Here is a 19,669-nt window from a genome sequence, read left to right on the forward strand (position 1 = left end):
ACAGAACCCTTCATAGTTTTGCTGTCAAAAATAGCACACCAAATAGTTTTGAAAAATCCAACCTTCACTTTGATTAAAATTTCTTCTGTGGGTAAAAAATAAATAAATTATATATATATATATATATATATATATATATATATATATATATATTTAAATTCCCTTCTCACCCGCGGGTGGTTCTTATCCTCTGAGCTCGGGTCCTCTACCAGAGGCCTGGGAGTTTGAGGGTCCTGCGCAGTATCTTGGCTGTGCCAAGGACTGCACATTTCTGGACTGAGATGTCTGATGTTGTTCCTGGGATCTGTTGTAGCCATTGGTCCAGTTTGGGGGTGACTGCCCCGAGGGCCCCGATGACCACAGGCACCACTGTGGTCTTCACCTTCCAGGCCCTCTCCAGTTCCTCCCTGAGGCCCTGGTATTTCTCTAATAATACCAACTGCTATCACAACTTGAGATTGACGAGATAAAGATTACCAGCACCACAACAGGAGGCATCTTCTGGAGCTGCTAGATGTAAGATAACGTCACTATTTATATCTAGCAATATTTCTTTATTTTTTTTTAACTTATATATCATAATTTATTTCAAGAGTCTGGTTTATTGTCAGTGGGTTTAAGGTTGAAAAATATTGCATGACAATGGGAAAATGGGAACTACATATTTTTGGCACAAAAAGAACTTCATTACCTCCCATTATGAAGACTTTATTATATAATTTCATGTTTTAAAGTCTTCTTGCGTAGATTGTGTTTTTCTGAAATAACATTTCGGTGAAATATGCGAAAAATGTGTGCAATATTTACAACTTAAACAGTGTGTTCACTTATTCACTCACAGGACAAATATCGCAAAAATAATTTGAAACATTTCTATTATTGTTGTTGAAGAATGAATCATTGTTATGATGCTCATATCATCTTTAATATAAGAAAATTGCATTTATATATTAAGCTCATCATGGTGTTTCTTCTGAGTGCGCAGTGCCGTTTGTCCTGCAGAGGGCGGTAGTGAATCCGATTCAAAGCTAATCCATTGTAATCCCCCTTAGCGTCCGACATCTTTCCATTTCCGGTTGATAAGTAGTATTCTTACTAGGCAGTAGTGGTGCTCATGTTTACACGTTGATGTCGTATAAAATGGAAAACGAGAGACTTCAGGGTTTTAAAACGTTTTTGACTGAACACTTCACCGCGCTGGCCGTGGAGGTGTTCGGTGAGGTTGAGAGCATGATGGAGGCTTGCTACGAAGAAAACAAACGACTGAGGAACATGCTGCACATGGTGCTGACCCCTGAAATAAAGTTAACCAGGATAGGTTCGTGCTTTATAATGTTTGCAATGTCAACTGTTTGCAGTTTTAAATCGATCATAGAAGCTGATGGGCGTAGCTTTAATGGTGGTGATGGAAATCAGGAAAGTTGATCCAGAGTTCCTGCCCATATTTGAACGAAGCAATTTTCTGGTTTGGATAAGTTTAGAAAAAATATTTGTATTTTCAAGCTTAATTCCACATCCTGTTGTGTAAATGTTGTCCCCTTATGCATCCATTCAGCCATCTTACTCTTTGTCCTCTATCCATCCATTCATGCCCCTTTCCATCTTTTATTCTAACATTTCCATTTTGCACAGTGACGCTTGTTGATTTGTGTGTGTGCTTGCAAACATTTACACATGAAAACAACAATTACGAAGAAATCTTTTTGGATGCACCATTGGGAAATCACGAAATGGGTTATTTGGTCCAAGAGGGTTATTTGTTTCTGTTGGTTAATGTAAAGGTCGTGGTATTTGATTCTTTAAGTAAGGTACAAGATGTACTGTCTACTAATAAGTATGTTTCTTTGTTCTTTCTGAATGACAGATGCCAATTTGTACAAAGAAAGACCCCAAATTACTGGAAATCAGCTTTTGGAGCCAAACACAACGGCGGACCTTGAAACAGCAGAGCCGTTGAATAAAAAACCTAAAGAAGAGACGATTGAATATGAAATTACCTGGGAGACAGAACAGCAACAATGGCCAGCAGAAGTGGAAAACGCCTTTCCAGTTACCATAAAAGATGATCCAGAAGATGAAGTGGAAGAAACAACCTGCAACCCAGAGATACCCAGAGAATTGGCTGTGCAGCACCAGGACTCCTCTGCCACGATCTCGGCTTACGACAATGTGAGCGAACAGGAAGGCTGGTCGTCCCCGACTTCAGATGAAGCTGCACATGAATCATTGCAAGTAAATGAAGACAGAATGAATGTCAACCAGCAAATAAATCCTGAAACTACAAGTAAAAATGTAAGTGTGACAAAATTCTCCCCTAAATCTAAAGTTTTTGGTTAGCAAATTACATTGGACCGGATAGGTGAGCACGCATTGCCAAACATATGGTTATATGTGCGTCATTACTGTTTGTGAAAATTATTTATCAAATATCGCTATTCTACCACAAGTATGAGCTCGAAGACAGAGAAACAACACAGAATAAAACAACAATGCTGCCTTTCCCTGTCTGCTGCTGCATGATGCTATAACAAAACAGCAGCACAGGTGGGGAAGTAATTTTTTAATCATTATTAGTTATCTGCTTGTGAAATGCACAGACATCGATCACGCTTCAAAGACTCCGGGTATTTTCAAAAGTACATTTAACAGCTCAACAAATTAACAATTACTAAATTGCATTTATTCTGAAGTGTGTCGGGGTGTGTGTGTTGTGTGTAATTTTTCAAATGCCTTACTACAGAATGCAGTCACTTTTGACAGAGGTACATGGAATGCTGTTCAAACAAGTATGTTTAAAGCACAAATTGGTAAAGGAGCAAGTAGACCTGAAGAGCTTGTCTATATGTTTGGTTACTCTCCCATTTGTTGCTTAACGCCATCCCAGAGGATTAAAAATTACGTTGAATTGATGCTTTTTTTGGGATGGAGGGTTGGTAATAAAGTTAAATACTTGAATTAATGGCAAAATTAACAACTGAGTTCCAGTGCAATGTCTTGTTAAAGGACTAGTTCAAACCATTTAGATTTTCATGGCAATAAAATAATGTTTATTTTTTGGGTTTTTTTTCTTTGTATTGAAAGGAGTCAAAGTTCTCCCAACAGAAGACAATACTACAAATTCCAAGGTAAGATTTTATTTCCTGCTTTATGCTTCTATTTTTTAAAATAATTTTTACCTTCAGTATTTCAATAATTTTGCCCATAACACCTTTTTCAGGATGATTCTCCACAAGTCTTTTACACTTTCCCGAGTTGACCAACAGTCCTTTGTAGACAGACTTTCTGAAGCGTTTAGTGATTTCCCTGATGACCAGAAGCCGCTGATAACCACAGTGGGCCTAAAACTTGATGGGGAATGGACAGAGTGCGCTTTCGGTGAAGTCCCTAAAGGCTCCCCCATTTCCTACCAGTGCCCACTGCCATCCAGTCAGGATTTCAAGCCTCATTATGATGCCCCCTCTCAACCGTTGCTTCCCCTGTCCCATCACACGCTGGAGCCAGAGACTGTCTTTCCTACGCTCAGTGCTCAAGAGCAGACATTCATAAATGCCATGAATGTTACCTGGGAGGAAGCGCACAGCCTGGAGGAAAGCACCCGAGGAAATAAGGAAGCTGCAGATCAGCAACTGAAGATGCGTCTCACCAGCCGATTTAGAGACATCTGCAACCTGAAGCCAGGACGGAGCCACGCAGAACACCTCCTGTACAAGATTCAGAAAGGAAAGCCAAGGTGCAAGACTGCACAGATCGACGTGGAAATGAAGCCAGAAGCTCTTCGAGAATACTGCCGGCATTTGTGCGTCAACTGGTCGCCTTGCGGTTTGGTTGTCCACCCAAATGCTCCGTGGTTGGGAGCGATGCCTGAGGGGTTGGTGTACGACCCCAAAGAGAAGAGCAGCTTTGGGCTGGTGCACATCCAGTTCCTCAATGTCAAAAGCTTCATAGAGTGTTCATTTCTGATCTGTAAGAACGGAGCATTGCTGGTAAAGAGAGCCCACCGCCATTACTGGCACATGCAAGGAGAGATGCTGGTGACGGGCACGCCATGGTGTGATCTAGTGCTGTACACCAGGGAAGACATGCTGGTCCAGCGGATCTACCGCGATGAGGCTTTCATCAAACTGATGAAAAAGAAGCTGGAAGAATTCTTCTTCTATTATTATCTGCCTAACCTGATTTAAGTTTGATGTGACAAATTGAATCTTATGTTTGCAGCATCTCAGGGCTTTTGTTGGATAGAGGTTTTTCACTACAGCTTCCAAGTATATCAAATAATCTAGCCCGAATGGCACTGGAAATGTTATTTCATCACATGTGATTAAAAGCTTCGAGTCTAAAGCGATATTCACAGTAAGCTGTGGTTTGGCCAAATCACAAACAAGATATTTCTATTCAGTAAAACTGATTTAGGAGGAGTAGCTCAGTTTTCTAAACAGATTTCTGTATAATTTTTTTTGAGCAGCTCAGGTTCTGAGGATGGCATTGGAGATAAATATTGGTTCCCTGGACTTGTTGGGGTTACCTGTTCTAGTAAATGTTTGAAAAGTTGTGGCGAGAAATAAAAATACTGTGCACAATTCTCTGCAGGTGTTTTGTTACCATGTTGCGCATTAATTTTCTGAGCTGTAACTCTAAAACCAGTGCTGTTTCATTTACTGGGTACTTTGTTTTTAACAGATTAAACATTGTTGCCTTTTCAGACTGACCATCCAGAGCTGCGGGTGTTGTATTTCTTCTTCTTTTTTTTTTTTTACTTTCAAAAGTTGCTCAAATTCAGAAGAAAATTAACATTTGTTTAATGATTAATTTACTGATGATTAATTTGAAAGTTGGGTTGTTCAGAATTAAAGTTGCTTTTAAATCTTGTATTATTGCTTATCTGTCTAATTACTGATTTTATCAAGTTTCTTTTGCAGTCTATGAGGTACGAAGTAGATATTTTTTTTCTTAATGTAATGGTAAACCTTTGCAGTTTTATTTTAAAATGAGGGAAATGGATAAAGAAGCGTTCGAATTCAAGTCTGGAAATGTTTGGTCAAGAGTTCAGAGTAAGAACCCAGTGTTGAGGTTAAACTTTCAAATCTCAGATTTAATAATCTCCTTTTTTTATGGTGTCCTCAGCCTTTCCATTTATTCAGCTGGAGGTTTAGACATAGATTAAAACACAATTTCATTCTTTGACTTTTCATTTCACTTGCCAACAGGGGTGCTACCAGGAATATTGGGCCCCCTGACAAAAAATTTAATTGGACCAATCCATGCAGCTGCTGTTACAATTTTTTGAGTCTATCTGACCTATCAAAAGCGTCACAATTTTAAAGGCTTGCAACAGCCTTGCTTTCTTTGGTCCAATACTGATAACTAGCACAATATTTACTGCTCAAGAATTTAACATCCAACAGTCTGCATACAGTATGCAAATAGGTGGCTTACATTTTTTCTATTAGTTTTAGATTACTGAAATGTCTCTCCCCATGAGCAACAGTCATAGGCAAGATGCAAAATATACATGACGCAATCCAGACTTCTCCATAAAATGCTATGTAGTTGCATTTTATTCAAGCTGCAGTATATAACTTTAATAAAAAAATATATGTTTTCTCCATATTTGTTAAAGCTGACACCATGTCGTGACAGTTTATGAGACAGATAATCTGTGAAAACAATCTCCTCCCGGGCCCTCCTACTCCTTTTCACCAATTTTCTGCAGACGCTCCAGGTGAAATATTGCTTTATTTGTCCGGTAGAGGGCGCTGTGCTCAATAATGAGGTAAACACTCGCAGGTTACTTTGCTGCTGGGTGTCGAGAATGTTTTGTTGTTTTTTTTTTTACACCCCCCACTGGAAATGATGCGTCATGTTTTAGAATCGGCGTTTCTGTGCAGTCATAACTATTGGTCAGCAGATCAGCCAGTTATTTTGTGCTGACGGCTGAATGTGCCTGAATGAGGGAGGAGGAGTGTGTGCAGGCTGACCGGATGCAGTTGTTTTGAAATCATCAGCTCTGTCCTCTGAGGGACGCTCGGCTCCTGCTGCCTGAGTCTGCACCGAGCAGCCGCCCCGGTTAAGTCCCAAGATGCCGATCAATAAGACCCACGTCAGTGTCGCCTACTCTTCGCTCGGTGTGATCCTGGGGGTCTCTGCCTTCCTGGTGTGGAACATCGTGTACAAACAGCCGTGGACCGGGGCCACGGGGGGTCTGTCAGGTGATGTAACACTTTCCAAATTTACACTCTGGCGACAAGAGAGGTGATTTGTTTTTGCTGCATCCTGGCTGCTGTTTAGTGTCCCTGCGTGCATAGAGGTCACAGTTCAAATGTCATGAAGGTAAAACCCTCCCAATTAAACCCATGAAGGCTGATGCATTTTTTTGCTTTACGTAAAAATAAATGTTTGGTCTTTAAAAGGATTAAATGACACTTTATGTTAGGAGCCAGGGGAGAAATGTTCACGAAGCGGTGAGGGTGTATCCCTCATTTTCTAATAATGAGTTCAAAGTTCACTTTAGTGTTTGTTAAACCATATCTACAGATACAGCGTTTTGGAATTGTGTTGTTCTAGCAGCACGGTGCAAAACTGTATTAAAAATAAATACAAGATTTAGGCATAAACAACAGAAATCTCAAGCACATGACAGGTAAAAATAACAAATGGTGCTGCAAGAGTCGAATATAACGTGTTGTCTTTAATTTCAAGAACTTAATTCCATTCAATCACGGTCATATTTTTTTAGTTTAAGGTATGTTTTTTTATTTTCCTGCATTTATCAGTTTTGTTTCTTGATTTTTTTTGGTATCATTTGGCTATTTCAGTGCTGTGCATTTATCAATCTAACATTTACATCAATATCTATGGATCTATTACCATAGATATGGATATAAAGGACTCTAGTAGTCTTACCTATAGGACGAGAAGAGTTCATATCTATTACCTTTGTACACATTTAGTCCGGGCATATCCTGTAACAAGTTCAGAAAGGACGAGAAACACCTGACAGTAAAATGATGCTATGGGTGCATTTTTAAGATCAAATTGTGGGAAATTAAATGTTTGCTGGGCCCCCTAATGTGTTTTTTTAATTTTAATTTTTTATTTTAATTTTTTTTAAATTTATTTTTTATGTAAGTGCATGTATAAATATACATATGCATATATGTTGGATTCATAATATTCTTAAATAAAGAATGTTCAAAAAAGATTGTGGGAAATTACTGTTAAAAGCAATAGTGAGTTGTGTGTTATTTAAGCATGTCCATCTTTACATGGAGGTCAGAACAGTTCCTGCTGCTGTAGGGCAAACTAAGTGAAACTTGTTGACTCATAAAAAAGTCTATTCTCTACTTCAAAAGATAATGACTAACCAAAGTTAGCTGAACACCTTTGTAATGATTTGCCAAAATCAGATGCAGCAGTCTTTTCATGTTAGCATCACTGCAGACATTGGACATTGTAGTCAGTGTTTGCCGATAACGTGAGTTTTAACTAGATTTTCTTAATTTCTTAGCTGCTACTTAATTTAATAGAAACACCAGAGTCAAATTTATAATGTGCTGATTTTTTAATTTTTAATTTTTTTGTTTTTTGGAGGCACAAAAGATAGCAATGATATTAAATACTTCCAGCTGTTGTTGATGAAAAGATGGTGATGTTTAGGCTGTAGAGTCTCAGTCTGTGTATGAGGTTGGTGTTATTAGGTGAAGGTCATCGGGTGAATTAACTCCCAGTGGGGCTCTAAACTAAGTATTAGAGCTGTACTTTAGTTTGTACTTAGTCAGTTAAAAGCCTCTTATTTCTTTTTGGTGTGTAACAGTTTCAAATGAAAGCTTAAATAATCATAGATTTTAAATCGGAATATTTCGGTGGATGTAATTCTTGCAATGCAAAATGTCCCGTTAGTTTGCACAATTATTTTTATGTGCCTTTCTCTGCTTGTAGTTTTTTTTCTTTTGTTTGCAGCTGGCAAAAGAATTGCAATAAGTGCAAGACTTACAGTGTAGCTTTTGCACAATGCAACAATAACATTATACATTATTTCTGTTTTGGAGTATTGTAATGTGAAAACAACTTCTACCAGATCTACTAGAAACATAGGGGTCAGTTTGTGATGGAACTGCAAACAAAGCTCATTTTAATGGATTTATTCATCAGTCCTTCTGCCTCTCCCCTTTAGGTGTTTTGGCCCTGTGGACCCTGATCACTCATGTCATGTACCTGCAGGACTACTGGCGGACGTGGCTAAAGGGGCTCAAGTTCTTCCTTTGCGTGGCGATTTTCTTCTCTGTGCTCGCCATCGTGGCCTTCATCACTTTCCTCTCCATTGCCATCAGCAGGAAGGAGTGTAAGCTGTGCCACATCACTTACCAATGAAGGATTAAAAAAATTAAAAATAAGTAGACAAGTTAAACTAAACGGGGTAAATCCAGATGAAACCACCTAGTTGCATACACAAAAATCTTTTTTGTTTCAGGACTTGTCTCCATGAATTAACTTTGGAGTAATCTTCTTTTCTGAGTGACTTTTTGATTTGGTTGATTCAAACCTTTTACAGTAAAACATGCAAACCTCTGGGACACAGAGTCCATCTCCTTCCTCAACTGTCTGATGACTGGACATCTTCATGCAGTGCATTCTTGCACAGTAATGTTGTAACAGAGGAATGAGGCACCTGTTAGAGGAAACTAACCAAACTTGTATAGATACATGGTACATTTTCTTCCTGATTTCTTGGCTTTGTTTTGTTTTCTGATGATGTAAAACAAAGTGGTAATGCGTTTAAGATGTTACCATAGAATACATTCGTAGGTGTGTTCCCAATTAACTCGCATATGAATCATCTGAAGCGTATAAAGCCAGGATATCATCATCTGAACTTTCCCTGATTGTTGTAAGGCATAATATCCTTAATTTGTGTTAGGAAAAAAAAAATCTCTAAGAATTCTAGTTTAGTCTGATTTGATGTCAGACAATGAGATTTGCTCACTTTTGTTTCAATATTATAGCAAATTACAGAGTTTAATTTAAATCTGCATGATTTTACACAATTCAACAAACCTAACTAGTGTTCAAATGTTCCACGAAAACAAAGGTTTGATGCATTATTGATCCTTTAGTGCTAGTCTTGTGAGACTTGCAGTAAGGAGGAGTCAGATTTTGAGACTAGTTCTGACTGTTGCTCGAGACCAAGATATTTAAATAATTTTATTTATTTATTCAGTTGTTTATTTTAGCACCCAGCTTCCATGTAATCCGTGTTGTATCAGTGTGTGTGTAGATACTCCTCTTTGGTTTTTCACGGCTCTGTGTAACACATGTCTCCCTGCTTCAGCTTTCGCTGACCCTCGGAGTCTCTACCTGTCAGCTGTGTGGAGCGCTATGAGCCTGAAGTGGTCCTTCCAGCTCCTCCTGGCTGCCAAACGCTACCGCAAAGAGTTTGCGGACATCAGCATCCTCAGTGACTTCTGAATCCGCTGCCCTCTCCTGCAGCCACCACTCGGAGACTTTGGAGTCCAGTCACTGTGCTGGCTCTACAGCCTGAATGAGCACTGTAGCAAATTTGGAGGAACTGCAGGATGTTTGAAAACTAATTTCTTCTCTTTGTCACACTTGCATCACCGCCTTATTTTCTTACTATAGGAAGGACTTCTGTTGAATCCAGCACTCTTCTTTGCAGTCCATGATAGATTTACTATTTGGCATCTACAAATGTAATCATTTGCACATTCCAGTCTTTTTTCTTTTCCTCTAACGCTAGAATTTCAACACTCTTGTGGAAATAAGTTACAGTTTCATGCTACTGCCACTAGAGGTCCCTACTCCTCCAACTATAACGAAACAGTTTGGATTTCTGTTTGTTAACCTGACTGTGGCTCCCTTATTCATGTTGTATGTCATGGATGATCTTCCCTAGAGTATGAATAAAGTCTTTTACAGATAAGTCACCTTCCTAAACAGTGTAAAAAAAACAAAATGACTGAAACATTTTGACTTTCTTTTGCAAATGCTAACTATGTATAAAAGGCCCATGTGTCTCAGTTCAGGGGGATATTAATGTAAATAAGTTTTGTAGTATTTATAATTGCCTGCAAAAGTTTTGTTGTGTGTGCTTAAGTGTTTGTTATTCTGTCCTGCTCATTTATGTCTACTGCCATTATTTAGATTATTTTCCATTTCCACTTTAAGCCTCGTTCTTTGGGATCCATCTCTCTGAGCTAATCTGAAGCTTTATGGCATTACACATCGGCATGCATCTGTCAATTGAATGTAGAACTTTGGGGATTTTTTTGTACAAGATTGGATCTGTTATTAAAGTGCACTTTTCACATCTAGAGGGTATTGTGTGGTGCAATGGGGACAATAAGTGTTCCTCTTTTTTAGGGTTTGATAGCACTTTCTGTTCCTCTGAAACTTTTTATATTTGGTATAGTTAAAAAAAAGATTCTTTTTTTTTGTTCGTTTTTGCCGTGTCATGGTTGCGGTTTTATTTCAGTTGTCTCATTATAGATATGCTACACCTTAAATAACAAAGTTAAACCTGTAAATGTTCTAGATTTAGCCAGACTAATTTTCTTCTGTAGTCCCAACATTAAGAGGAAGAAAATATAAATTCTACTGACAGAAATTGAAGTTAACACCTAAAAATACATATGACAGAATAAGAAAATAGTAATAGAGAAAAGAAAAGAATTTAAGAGTCAAAACTCTTAAAAAGCTTTTAAGAGTTTTGACAAATTGAACGTTGCTTCAGATGTTCAACCTGTGGAGGCCTGAAGACAGAGCATGACTCTTCAAGTTGAGGATAAAAACTAATCCAACACTTCCTTTGTTTCGCAGTATGTTGTGTCCATGCAGCACATATCCTCTAGTGGTGGTGGCTGAGTCAGCATGACTTTGCTTAAAATCTCCCTAAAAAAAGGTTGGAGCTAAGTCCATGCAAAAATGCATATAAAAGCGTAAATTTATAAAAATTGATGTATTTCTCAGAAAGGCATCAGCAGATTCGTTTTCTTGTGAGATGTTACAGTGATTAGATGTATAGGTGATAATGAGAAGTTACATGAATTACTAATACAATAATCCAAAAGGTGGAATTTAGACAATTTGGTATTTAATAATATAAAACATTTAAAGAGCCAAATTCTGTCATTATGTGAGAATCAAATATGTTATTTGGGCAGATTTTTTTTTTAAATATCACCGTGTCATCTGCATAAATTGGGATACTGACATCTGGTAAATACTTAAATATTTGAAGATAATTGAAGAAATAATGGAAGATTGTAGTTTTTAATTACAGCAATTAAAACATGGTTTAATCAAGTCATCTGCATGCAATTTTTTTGGATACATAAGGTCTATGTTGTCATATATTTAACGTGACTAAAAAGATCTGAAAACAATATACACAAAAAAAATTACTAACTTTTCTCAACATGTTTGAGAACAACATGGAACAAAAATGATCCATACTTAAATGTAAGTATGTGGTTAATGTTGCTGTCCTTACTTTCACCTTATTTAGGGACATGTCTCCAAAAACAAGGTTTTTTTTGTCCCTGGCCACATTTGCAAACTGTATTTTTATGTTGTTTTGGAATAATGACTTCTTCCTCTCTCAGAGGCATTTCAGACCATGTTGGTACAGGACTGGTTTCTCTGTGGATAATTACAGTGTCTCAGCAGCTTCCATGCTGTTTATACTGCCATAAAGTTGTTAGAGCAGATAAACATGGCACTTTCAAGCACCTGGAAATTGTGACCAAGGAGGAACCAGACTGGCTAAAGTCCACTTTTTTTTTTTTGCCTGATAAATTAGTTGCCGCTTCTTTTTTTTTTTTTCTTTCTTCTTCCTGACATTGCAATGTGTCCTAATCAGAAACTTAAAAAGCCATGACATCATCTTCTGTGCTTTCCCAAATTGTTTAAAGGGTAAATTGTTAGACTGTAGGTAATCATCTGAGTTTGAAGAACGTAATACGAATAACAAAAAGATAAATAATTGCAATTGTAATTGGACGCACACTGATCGATTGATAGGAAGGTGTGTTTCTAATGATCAGATTTGAAAGCAGACGAGCAACTGCATCAGCAGTTTAATCAGCAACTTAAATAACTGACTGGACATGCAAAGACATGAGATGGTAGTCATTGTTTTGCACTTAAGAAGGATCATTGCTGGCCTTTAGAGAGTGAGATTTACATCATAAGAGGAATGAAACAAACCTCCCCCTCCCTTTATACAGAGAGAAAACACCCCACTGCATTGCAACAGTAAATGCAGCCCAATAACCTGCACTTTGAAGTCAAGCAATTATTCCATCCATCCGCGTTTTTATTCCACCCCCTTTAAAGGAAAGGTGGGGCGAGGGGGCTGGGGGAGCGGACGTGCAGTTTTTTTTGGGTGCCTGATTGGTTAATACGTGGACTTTGAAGTTGATGTGAAAAATATGTGAGTGACTTATTAAAGCTCTATCAGTGTTTTTGGTGGATTTGAACCCGTTAGGTGATTTGTTAATCGCACGTTGGCGAACAAAAAATGTCCCGCTTGGATGCATTTTTGCAGCTGGAAAAGACAAAGTTAAATGATCACTAAATGTGATGGGAGCTCGGTGATTATTTCACTTTCTCTGTGGCTTTCTTGCCTTCTTCCTTCAGGACATTTTCTTGTGGCGCTCATACCTTAATGGCATTATACTGGTTTATTTGCAAGCCCCAAGAGCCTAGTTGCACCGAGGTAATTGGGATGTTGTGGTTAAATCCCCATGGTAACGTTTTTTAATCCGGCTGTTATAAACTTCGACATTAAGAGTCTGAAAAACAATCTGCCTCACTTTCCACTGAGGAGGCCGGGGGCTTTTGGAACCAAATGCATCTTATTAAGTTTTATACACCAACCTTTAAAACGTATGTGTGTGTGTTGCATGGAGGAGAAAGGGGGGGGCTAGGGAGTGTGGAGGGGGTCTTGTTTTATTCAATTATAAGTCTCCTTTCTACACAAATCAAGGAAGGAAGCCGCCTTGACTGGCAGTCTGGCTGAGTGCGGTGAGACTGGAAACAATAGTTTACACATTGGAAGAAGCCAAAAATATCCCAAACATCCTGCACAATTAGACACTGGAGTGACAGCAACACAAAAATCATAATCTCCAGCAAATCATCTGCTTTCATGAAAGAGACACATATGTTGCATTTCAATGAACCTGTTTTGAGGAAATTACGCAGATATGTTTTTGGAGCAACTCTTTCTTTTTGCATGTGTGTCGATACGCGATTTAATAGCAGTTCATAAAAAAAACAAAAAAAACAAAACGCAAAACTCATTCATAATTTTGTGGAAACTAGCTCTGCCTGGTGGGAATCATGAGCTGTTGTGCAAATAAACTACACTGACAGTTTACAGTTATGGTAGAAAACACCTTTAAACCTGGGCTATAAAAGATTTGAAGGACTTTATTGTACAGTATTAGTTAAGCAATGCTGCCCTCCCTGTTTCCTACTTCTGATGCAAAGGCTTTAAATACACGCAGGTGATGCACTCCAATTTCTTTTATTACAAAAAAGTATTTCCTTATTCTGTTTTCTGCTTATTTTTGGCATAATGTTTTCTTATATTGACAATTTTCAAAAAATTTAACTTGAAACTTTACATGTCGCATTACATCTTTAGTCTGAAGTTAGATCTTTTTTTTCAATTCTCATGGGAATTGTTCTCATGCCAAAAAATAACTAATTTAAAAAACAATGAACATGAAGCTTTGCACCTCATGCTCACTGATAAGTACGGTGGATGATTTGTAATGCTGTGGGCTTGTTTCTCTCCAGATGGCTCTGCAAGCCTCGTCACAGTACATTAACTCTCAGAAATGCCAGATAATTTTAAATAGGGATGAGGTGGCCTTTTGCTAGCTGAGAATGGATCCATCAGTCGGGTCATTCAAAGGGTTCATGTGGCCTGATCAGCTCAGAAACAGTTCACCAGGTGCAAAATCACCTGCGCTCTCAGACTTAAATCCTACAAGAAGCCTGCTGGGTGAGCGGGAAGAAAACAGAGGATGAGGGAGGATCTAGAACTCTAAACGATTCAGACAGATTGTGCAAAAAGAGGTGAGATGTTACAGGCAAGAAAATAAGATTATGCCAAAAGGAGCTTTAAGACGTGTTGATAGAAAGAGTGCTAATAATTGTTGCACCTGTCATTTTGTTAGCCAAACAAAAAATAGAAGTTTTCCAATTCTGGGATTTTGTTTTCGCTACATTAACTATCCTCAAATTAAATGCTGATTTGTTTTCCTGTGTGAAATTAAGCTACTGCAATAAGAAAAGAACAACAACAACAACAAAAAAAACAAGATTTAAGGGTTTTTTACACATCTTCATGCAAAGGTGTACATATATTGCATGACATGCAACAGTTGGTATTGCAGGTGTCTCATGTATAGTAAAGACGAAGTCGGTTGTCTGGGTTTTGATTCCCAGCCTCTGCCATTTACTGTATGTCTGTCCTCCTTCCTATCTACTAAGCTTTCACACAAGTCCAACTGTGACAAAAAAAAAATCATTGAAAAGAAAACCTAGAAATAAAATAATAATAAAAAAAACCAAACAACAACCCAACAATAGAGGTTTTCATAACTGCACTAGAAGTTGTTTTGAGCAACTTCAACAGTCGAACTGTGATTCATTCATCCCCCATCTTTTCCATTGCAATATTTCAAGAGCATTACTGATGATACCAACCTAAATCATTTGATCTAAAAAAAGAATGACGAGGAGGAGGAAAAAAAGAGCAAACATCTTGAATTGGTCGAGAACCAGATGGCCTTTCTGACTTTAAGAAGCTGCTTTGGCATTTTAAAGAAGGCAGCCTCGGAACGCTTACAGAGGAACTTCCGCAAAGCGTGGAACAAGGCCCACAGATATTTGAGCAACATCCAGAGCAATTTACTGTTTTATTTACAAACTAAAACATATGTCCTCAGAGCTTCAGAACCCCCTCCCAGTCCACATCCACCCTGTTTCCACACTAATTTACTGTCACTGACTCTTTTTTCCCTCTAATTTATTTGTCTTTTTCCCCACTTGATTTTCCATCTCCCTGTCTATCACTCAGCAGTCAATCACAACCTTTCTACACCCCACCGGTGTGCTGACTACACCTTAGATCCCTGTGCTTTAATGTACTTTTAGATCTTATGGGGTTTTTTTTATGCTGGTGTTATTTTGTCTGATGCTCTCTGTGCCTGTGGGACCATCTGAAACATCTTACAGAGAGAGACACATATTTGCCGTTTTAGAGCACAAAAGGAGATGCCGTGGCGGAGGGTGTTTGAAGTGGCTTCACAGGGGGAACCAGAACCAGAGCGATGGATTTGAGAAGCCATGCAGAAATGTTAACGCAATGTAACTCTGCTAGGGCCATCTAATCTAATGGAGGCGGATACTGATTCAATGTGAAGGCAGGCGCCTTTGAAGCCGGGTTCTGTTGACGTTTCTCATGCAACAGCTCTGTTGGAGGGAAGCGGCGTTCCTTTCCAACCACCTCAGGCAGTGGCTCTCTGTAAACGTCTGACACAACTGGATGCGTGATAGCATCCAATGCTGGAGATCCCAGGTTGACAGTCCTTTTCCAGGAACATTAGGTGAGCAATTAAGAGTTAGAAGCAGTTGACTCGCAGACAGGGTCCTCATCCGAGTAAATTAACCTCAACGTGATTTGTGCTGTTTGGTTTTCCACTTAAAGGCCAAACAGGTGTTTAATTAGCCGGTAACATCCAGGTACTAAGTGTTTGAACGGCCTCAGGGTTTCATCTGTGCTTCCCATGTGGTGCAGGGCCATCATCATCATCCCTCTCTGTCTTGTATCAGCATCCAGTAGGTTATTTGCTCACCTGTAGCTTGGCAAGCACTGCACAAGATTGCACAAGCCGATCGCCACCTTAATCGAATGACTCTCTGAGTGACCTTTACCCTCTGCAGAGAATTGCTAAAGTATTCATACCTCTTTTTTTATACTTTGTCACATTACAACCACAAACCTTAATGCTCCCCATCACAATTTTATGTGATAGACCAAGTAAAATATAGCTTACAATGTTTTTTTTTTCTGATTCACATTTAACTGTATAGTATGTAACTAGTATAAACAATATATATCTTTACATATAAAACTGTCACCATGTCATAACAGTATATCACGGCACAGACAATTTGAAAAAATCAATCTCATTTCCCTCCTTCTGTAGAAATGCACCGCTCCCTGTCAAAAACAACCAATCAGAGCCAAGAGGAAGGTCTTAGCGTTATCTATGATGCTCAGTGTGTTAATCACCTAGAAGGAACTTACCATTACAAAAAAAAAACCTGTTTATTTGTTGTCATCCGTGGCTATGCTAACTAGCCTTGGTATTCATGGCAGGCTCTGCTTTGGGGAACTAGCTGTAGCGTAGCAGAAAGCAAGTGGAGGGTGTGAGCAGCTCACGCTCGGTCAGATTGGATGAACAGTGTGTGTATTCAGCTCCATCATCCTACTCATCAAATCTGACCTGTTACTGTGTCCCTGAAAGTAAGAGTATATTCGCCACCACTGTTAGGAAACATGATTGAGTCGGTGTGTTTCTGCCCGGCTGCTTGGAGTGACACTTTAACTGAGATGAGATGAACTTTTTTTTTCTTTATGTTTTTCCCGGTTGGTTAGACAGCAGATCTGATGGAAATGCAATGTGTTCTGCATTTGCTGGGTCGCCCCTGTGTCACATTATCACTTTCAGAATGAGTTCATGAGTCCTGCTGTTTGCACACATGGACACGATATGATGTAACGCCGAAGCAACATTTCAGACACACGTTCTCACAGAAAAGTAAATGAACGTTGTTTTCGAAGGAACTGTCTCTTTCACGGGCCTATTGTTGCTTACACGCAAATGACTCCCATAACGAAAGATTTCATTTGCTGCTCAGATGATTTTGTCACTCCGAGCAGTCACGATCCCAGCTCGTGTTGTCTTTCTTGGGTTTTTTTTTCTGTCATATCTTATAACAGCTGAGCCTCTCTTATCCCTGCATGTCCAAAATAATAAGAACTGTGCGCGTCATCGTCCAGCCTGACCTGCCGTGCACTGTGCCATATCCCCAGCTCCACTGGGAGCTCCGCTGGGACTACTTGTAATGTGCCTCAGACGGACCCCTGTACTTGAACGGCGTAATCAGTGCCAGAGCAGGATATTAGCTAAATTGCACATGAAAGAAGGGATATTTAAAGGAAGCTCGGGCGCTAAATATTATGATAAATTATGTTCTCATATGAGAGGATACGTAAGAGTTGAACGAGAATAACAGAGGCTCGCACGCAGCAGGAGAGGGGTGTATTTTTTGAAAGCACGACTGTACCTTTTATTTTGAATAAGATAGAAAGATCACAAGAGTCACTGTACAACAAAATAGTTGTATTTCTGTGTTTAGTTCTGTCTTTTAATGGATGGACTTTGTGTATTTTCTTTACCATAGAGAGTACATTAGACTTTCTATGGTCTCGCTATGGTCTTGAAACCATAGCGTCTCTAGACTCTCTATGGTCTAGAGAGTCTAGACCATAGAGAGTCTAGACCATAGAGAGTCTAGACCAGGGGTGGGCAATCCTGGTCCTCGAGGGCCGGTGTCCTGCAACTCTTAGATGTCTCCCTGGTCCAACACACTTGAATCCAATAGTTGAATCACCTCCTAAGTGCAGTCAAGTTCTCCAGAGTCCTGTTAATGACCTCATTATTTGACTCAGGTGTGTTGAAGTAGAGATACATCTAAAAGTTGCAGGAGACCGGCCCTCGAGGCCTGGAGTTGCCCACCCCTGGTCTAGACCATAGAGAGGGCTTAGATGTTTGCCTATCTAAGACAAACATCTAACCTCTTTCTTAGATAGAACTATGTTTGAAATAAACTTTGTTTACTTTCTTGGTTTTTCTTACCATAAAAAAGTACTGGTGGCTCACTTCATGAGGTATTTCTGCCATTAAAATTCTGCACTCTCTGTTTTTCTTTCAATAGAAAGTATCCCTGACTCCCTGAGTCTGTTTCTACATCTCAACCCCGGCCTGAACTATTAACTATTAATGACTTCTGAAAACTTGATATTTTTTCCTCCCAATCGAAAGTACCACTGCCCTCTTCCTTCGGCATTTATATGTGTGTGTTTTCTGTTCCTGACAGGGCTATTGGTGCCATTAACTTTGAGCACTCTATTTGTTTTTCTTTCCAGGAAAAGTATTTCTGGCTCAGTGTTTCTGTAGTTGTGTATTTGTCCTGGATGCAGTCATTGATAAAACTAGTGCTGGCATTAACTTTGTGTTCCTGCTTTGTTTTTTTCTGTTCATAGAAAGTACTCCAGGATTTATGGGTTTGTGTGTGTAGGCTGGGTTCTATCATTGACTAAGTTATTGCTGTAAGTAGCTGTATTGTTTTTATTTTAATGGAAGAAATAAAGTGTCAACCACCACTCAAAGTTTTTTGCTCCACATTTGTCTGCAGCACGCTCATGAATTTTGAATAAGAAGTAACTTAGTGGTGACAGAGTGAAGTAACATGAAAATCCAGTTCACCACCTTAAGGCTTGTGTTCGCTGTTGTTCTTCTTCGACAGGATTGTTATTTCCCCTCAACTTTTTCTTACCATCCAATTGCACACGTTGAGCTCAACGTTTTAGTTCAGCTAATAAGAGGAAGATCAATGCTACTCAAATTATGCAAATAAAATAACTTCAACTCAAACAGCTGTTTCTTTCAAAAAGACTAAAACAGTTAATCCTGAACCTAATACAAAACATGCTCATAACAGTTTTGGACAAGATTATTGTCGGATAGTGAGATTTGCTCTGTTCTGCCTATTCTGAGCTTCTTTCAGAATGAGCTTTTTTTATGGCCTCTTGTCACTTTAAATCCTAATAAGCCGATGCTGGCCACGCCCCCTGTCTCAAACTGTACACGCGTAGGTGAAAATGGCGGCAAACAATTATGGAACCATACATGTTTGAAAAACCGAAGTGGGGCCTCTTGCACAACCAAAAACATTGCAGGAAATAGTTTCTGGATGGTAAGTCAACAACAAAACACCTCAGCAGTCATTGTACAGCGCATAAAGCGGTAAACCAGCTGACCAAACGTCCTGGGGCTCAGCTTGGGTTGCTAGGTGATTGCTAGGTAACGGTACAGTGTGTGACTTAACATTTGGACGTTTGTAAACGGCTTATTTTATGGACACAAAAGAAAAAAACGAACATTATATTATTATAAAAAATGGCTTAGTGTGTTTTTTTCTTTCTAAAGCTTGGGTTGTTTGTCGAACCAGCTGAGACAGAAAGTATTGAGTGGCCAATAGACACCGCTTTGCATTTTCTTTGCTCGGTTTTATAACTTTTTCCCCTCTAATTGATGTCCAGGTGTAAATTGTTCCTCCCACTTGTTGTGAATATGGTTTTATTTCAGGTTCACCTACATATGCTGGTTTCCAGAAAATTATGTGAAGTAACATTTTCTTAATTTTTCTTAGAATAAGTTCAAGTATCTTATTCGTATAAGTAGAAAAGGTCTTGTTATAAATACACTAGTTTTAAGATATGTGTGGGTTCATTTTGGTTAGATATTTTTTTCTTGTTTTGGAAAATCTTGACCAGGTAAATTTTCTTGTT

The 19,669-nt window shown here is 38.9% G+C and overlaps 2 protein-coding genes across 2 annotated transcripts; both read left to right on the forward strand.

Moving 5' to 3' along the window:
• The first annotated feature begins 515 nt into the window (after window positions 1–515).
• On the forward strand, window positions 516–4,706 carry LOC114136018 (uncharacterized). The gene is made up of 4 exons (XM_028003770.1): window positions 516–1,318; window positions 1,865–2,292; window positions 3,082–3,125; window positions 3,218–4,706. Exons 1-4 carry the CDS (start codon window positions 1,129–1,131, stop codon window positions 4,179–4,181), a joined length of 1,626 nt encoding a protein of 541 aa, XP_027859571.1. The 5' UTR covers window positions 516–1,128; the 3' UTR covers window positions 4,182–4,706.
• Window positions 4,707–5,760: 1,054 nt separating this feature from the next.
• Window positions 5,761–10,325, forward strand: LOC114136019 (heme transporter hrg1-A-like). The gene is made up of 3 exons (XM_028003771.1): window positions 5,761–6,206; window positions 8,171–8,338; window positions 9,326–10,325. Exons 1-3 carry the CDS (start codon window positions 6,077–6,079, stop codon window positions 9,460–9,462), a joined length of 435 nt encoding a protein of 144 aa, XP_027859572.1. The 5' UTR covers window positions 5,761–6,076; the 3' UTR covers window positions 9,463–10,325.
• Window positions 10,326–19,669: the final 9,344 nt, after the last annotated feature.

The sequence above is a fragment of the Xiphophorus couchianus genome, chromosome 20 (genome assembly GCF_001444195.1).
Source record: "Xiphophorus couchianus chromosome 20, X_couchianus-1.0, whole genome shotgun sequence".
NCBI lineage: Eukaryota > Metazoa > Chordata > Actinopteri > Cyprinodontiformes > Poeciliidae > Xiphophorus > Xiphophorus couchianus.